Raw genomic sequence first — 5163 nt, 5'->3', positions numbered from 1 at the left:
GGTGCAGTGTGACAGCGACGTGAGTGTTATACACCTGATGATGGCCGTCTGAGGCCGAAACATGTAGTGTAGGGAGCAAGATCAAAGACACAAAATATATTGTTTGCACTTAAGACGGAGTTTATATCATTTATCGTATGGAGTGCAACAGGATGCTTAAATATAATATTGTAATTTTAACATAGTTAATAAACTCAATTGACACAAATGCAGTGATGAGTTAATTGCTTATTTGTTGATTATACAAATATATGTGTGTGTGTGTGTGTGTGTGTATATATATATATTTTTTAGAAAAAATTTAATTTGCCTAAGTTGTTGTACAATAGTTCCATCCTAACCGATTCATGAGACTTTCTTGAACCTTATATATATAGCTAATATACTTTCCCATCATATTCCAGTTTTTTTGTCCAGTACCCAATGATTGCATAATATCTTATCATTGTCTGTTATGTTAAAATCCATAGTGATGGTCATGAATAATCTTGGCTGCATACAGATTTAACCTTGAGAGAAGATTGCTGGATAAAGTTTTTTATGTAGTTTATAACAGTGATATGCCTCACTAATTATGACAGTAAGTTTCTTGATCATCCTTTTAAGCAGAGCAGTAAATTCTTACACTGCTGTGGCAATTCTTATTTAATCCAAATAGAATTAATAAGTTTATGGATCACATCAGTGGAAACAAATATTGCAGTGTTTCTTTAACAGTTCTGTTAGATCAAGGACTGCTTAATGTTGAGAAACAAGCACCTTGTTTGAGGCTTTTTTCAAAAGTTTTCCTGTGTAGTGAGTGTTGCTGTCTTTATAGTGACAAAAGGCCAAAATGATGTTATTCTTAAATTCAGTTTTCAGTATATGAATTAGTGAAAAGCTTCAATCACATGTACTATTATTTTGATGATGTTTTTCAACTTTTTTAAATTGAAAAGGCTTGTCTTACATATCAAAATTTGATAAGAGTGCATTATGAAAAAAATTATCACCTCAGAAGATGTTAAATCATCATCTGGCATGAAAACTAGCAAAACTACTTTTCTTGTGAATGATGAAATTAATAATTGTACCAAATCTCAAAAATGTAATTGTCTATAAAAATTCTGTTTTTATGAAATGCAGTCAAATTTTTACATCACATTAACCATCATCTTATGAAGTGGTCATGTCTGTTAGTCAGACCATCCATGTGCTTCGCCTTCCAGACCACTATACATTTGGAAGAAAATATTCAGTACTGTAGAACATTGTAGTTTTTTGTATTCATGCACAGGACTGAAGTTCATTGCTTCTGTGGGAGTGAAGGTGACATTCTGTACTAAGAACACATGATTAGTTCAGAAATGCTTACTTACATTAGTTGTTTGTGAAGAGATAATGGATTGAATGAAGTATATATATATGATACAGAAATCAGTATTTAGATTTAGTATGGTTGATAAGAATTGATTTTAATTTGAAGCTGTTACTAATTAATGTTTCTTTGAAACCAGTTTCAGAGTCACCAGATATTCCATGTGCTAGTGATTGCAGCAGCTTTTGTGCATTATCATGGAATATCAGAAATGGCTATGTATAGAATGACCGTTGGTGAATGCACAACTCAAAATGCTGCTGCCATGGCCTTCTGATGTCATCATATGTCCGGTACAACATTGGGGAATCATAGGACTCTTATGAAATTGACACCACACAGTTATATACCACATCAGAATATATTACTTGAATGACATTAAAACAAAGAAAGAAGTCATCAGAATAATTATTTTCTTGAGGAAAAGTTTTGGAATTCAGCCCAAAATCTTGGCTTACGTGTTTAACATAGTGTCATGCAATGCAAAATTACACAAGGAAATTCAAGAAAATGTTACCTATGTCAAATTACAGAAAAGTTTGAAATGAACCATTATCCATAAGTTTACTCTGACATGCGGAAGCTGAAATTAACCATTATCCATATACTACTCTGACATGTGGAAGACATAGTATGAAACCTGAAGTATGGGAGAAAGTTATATCAGTTGTATTATCAGTGTAATTTGACCCAACTCATTGAAAGTCTTTACTTTCTTGAATGATGTTCACAACAGCAAGGCTCGATTGGTGTCCATTTTATACTGCCGCATCTTACACTTCAATTAACACAGTAGCTATTTATGAGGGGAAATTGAGATTATGTGATGATTAAATAAGAGCCATTGTAGAAATAAATGAGCTAATACAGTTTATAGAAGTTAGCAAAACTAAATGAAAAGTTGGTGGAACAGAATTAATGAAAATATTTTCCAGAGACTCAATTGCATAAATTAATGTGACCTTTAAAAGTGAAAGAAATGTTTTTTCATCTGCATAAATGGGAACAATTTAAATATTTTAACACTTATAGTGTTTGTAATTAGAATTGTATAATCTGGTCAGGTGAAGCTGTAAACGAGTTAGCCAGTATACATGTAAAGATAGATAATTCAAGCCATATTCAGTATACATTCTCTTTGTTTATATAAATCATCACACCAACCATTTTGCATTTAAGGAGGCATATATTGAACCGTAGAATGTGAATTTTTAATCTAAAAGAAGGCAGCTAGAGAAAATATCTTAAAAGACACTCAAAAGAATTTTCATGACATAAAATAATGAAGTGTTTGTATGTTTGTTTGTTTGTTTGTTTGTTTGGCCCCCTTTCCTTAAATTTGGTTATGTTCTATGAAAAAAGAGCAGGAACCTGTATTTAAAGTAACCTACCCGCACATAAAATTTCATATATTTGTGAGTAGTATTAAGCAATCTGTTATTGAAAATTTGTTCAATATGCATCTGTTTCATTTTCTCTGCAGTTAACCATCATGTTTGTAGGAAATTAAGTATGGTACCAGATCAGCAGATCAGATATTGATCAAACTAAAAGTGAAACGTCAGACAAACACTGATCTTGTGGACTGTGGAACAGTGATCTTATAATGCCTAACAGAATCTGTTGTAGTGTGGGGACATTCATTGGCCAAGTTCTGTGGTAATATATGTACTGTCCTTAATACTGCCTGTGCTTAATACCTAACCCTTTTAAGGAAGCATTTCAGCAGTTTCAAAACAACTTCATACTGTATCAGTTTTGAGAACAGTTTTTAGTTTTGGAATTAGGGCAATTGGTTTTAAAGACCTGTCAATAGCTGGGGCTGTTTGTCATCATCATCATCATCATCACTGGCACGACAGCCCTTTGTGAGCCCTGGCCTTCCTCAGGATTCCTTGCTGTTCTTCTCTATTCAATGCTACATTCCTCCAGTGGGGCTGTTTCTGCCTGACTTAAATTTAAAGTTCATTGAAGTATGACATACTTCTGATATATCCGACATATACTCGATACAGTGTGTTTGTTTTACAATATCTCATTAGGAAAATACTGTCTTCCAGGATGTGGCACTTTGTAGAGGAATATGCTGCCTCTACCTAAGGTAGGATGGAGATGGAGTCATCACATTCTTCTGAAACACTGGTAAATATCTACCAGGCTAAATGGTGTCAAGTTTCAGTCCACATTATTCGTCATAGTCATCTGAAATCTCACAATGTCTCATTTTTTAAAAAAGTTCTTATCTATCTTTTACGTAACTGGTATTTTAAATTTGTATTAATAGGTTGTAATATAATTCTTCATGTTTTATAAAGCAGTGTTATTCATAGCAGTGAGCTTCAATTGGGTACGCAGAAAAGAATTCTGAGTTTTCTGCTGGGTCATTGTTACCAGATTTTAATAGTACTGTTGTACGAGAAGGTATGTTATTAAAATTATGTCATCAGAATATTTCCTAACTATAATTTTGAGTATTTAAATATATGTCTTACTCATTTGTGAAAAATTTGCTTTGGCACTGTAAACATATTAGTGCCATTTTCTTAAGATAGAATTTCCTCAGAATCTGTTTCATATTGAAAATCCCTTTAATGGTGGTAGAAAGTAACAAATTTAAATCTACCTGCACCATACAGTATAGCAGTACATACCCATGTTGCATTCAGTGTAAAGGCTTTTATAAATTGGTTTCTGGGCTCTGATGTCATAGGTAAAAATATGTTACTACTAAAGGAGAAATAATTATAAAGATTTGTAATCATTATAAATTAATGAATTCATTCTATGAGATCTGTATATTTCTCAACAGTTGATAAGGATGGTGGTTCAAGACCATTTCATTCCATATTTGAAGTACTGTAGAACATGGAAACTGAATGTGGTAAAGTGTGTGAGGTATGCTTTTGAATTTAAATATGTTTTTGTTACAAACTGAATGTGTATATAATTTTGTTAAGTGTGTATTTGTTTTATATACAAAGTTAATAATTTGTTTCTTGTTTGTAAATTTAAAAATATGATTATATATTATCTTCACTGTAATGCTGAAAGTTAAGAGTGACAGGGTTTATGTGGTAGGCCTAAATTTAATGTCACCATTCTTGTAATACTCAAATCTTTAAGAATATTTTCTTCTTGAATTGTTACTAAAGAGGATGATCTGTAATATCTATATGCTTATAGTTTCCACTATATATACTTTATTTACTTGCATCTGATATATAAAGGCTTCATCAGGACCCATAATTAGTGTGGGGATGTTTAAAAAAAAAAGGATCTTTGGTTCAGATTTTGAACGATCTGATAATACACCAATCTTTATGTACTAATTTGAATACAAAGCTTCTGATTTTGTCCTTAACAAAAAAACATCAATTATAGGAACTGGATTAGTCTGAATTGTTTCCCCCTCACCCAGAAATTTTGGTGTGTAGTTGCTTGCAGTAAAAATTCATGAACCCCTCAGCACTGCATAACATTGCATTCCTGAGGATGGAGGGTAATGGAGTATTAGAACGTGAAAATGCAACATCTTGAACTGTAACAAATTTGGAGGGGTTTGTGTTTTTTTTTTCCTCCCCCCACTATGTTAAGAAAAGTATACAGAATCGGAATATTGATGTACACTGTTTCAAAATTACTTCTGGCACCGTGGACTTACAAAAATTATGAAAAACATTCTTGTGTTACCTTAGAAATTGGGCTTGGTGTGGTAATCTCAAAAGCATTCCAAGCAGAGGCTTGTGTCACATACATCAGACCAGTACCTAGTGTCCTTCCTCTTCCCGTTCTTCCAGAGTATTAAT

At 32.6% G+C, this 5163-nt stretch overlaps 1 protein-coding gene across 6 annotated transcripts in view; it reads left to right on the top strand.

Annotated features, from left to right (window-relative positions):
- Positions 1 to 4627, top strand: part of LOC111866507 (adiponectin receptor protein) — a 24762-nt gene extending 20135 nt beyond the window's left edge. For all 6 annotated transcript variants that reach the window (XM_023855505.2, XM_023855507.2, XM_023855509.2 and 3 more), the window contains one exon: positions 1497 to 4627. In XM_023855505.2, coding sequence (XP_023711273.1) covers positions 1497 to 1634 — 138 coding nt within the window. In that variant the 3' untranslated portion in view covers positions 1635 to 4627. The remainder of the gene's footprint in view (positions 1 to 1496) is intronic.
- The last annotated feature ends 536 nt before the right edge of the window (positions 4628 to 5163 follow it).

The sequence above is a fragment of the Cryptotermes secundus genome, unplaced genomic scaffold (genome assembly GCF_002891405.2).
Source record: "Cryptotermes secundus unplaced genomic scaffold, Csec_1.0 scaffold401, whole genome shotgun sequence".
Lineage (NCBI taxonomy): Eukaryota > Metazoa > Arthropoda > Insecta > Blattodea > Kalotermitidae > Cryptotermes > Cryptotermes secundus.
The sequence above is the reverse complement of the archived record's forward strand: the minus strand, read 5'-3'. Positions and strand labels throughout refer to the sequence as shown.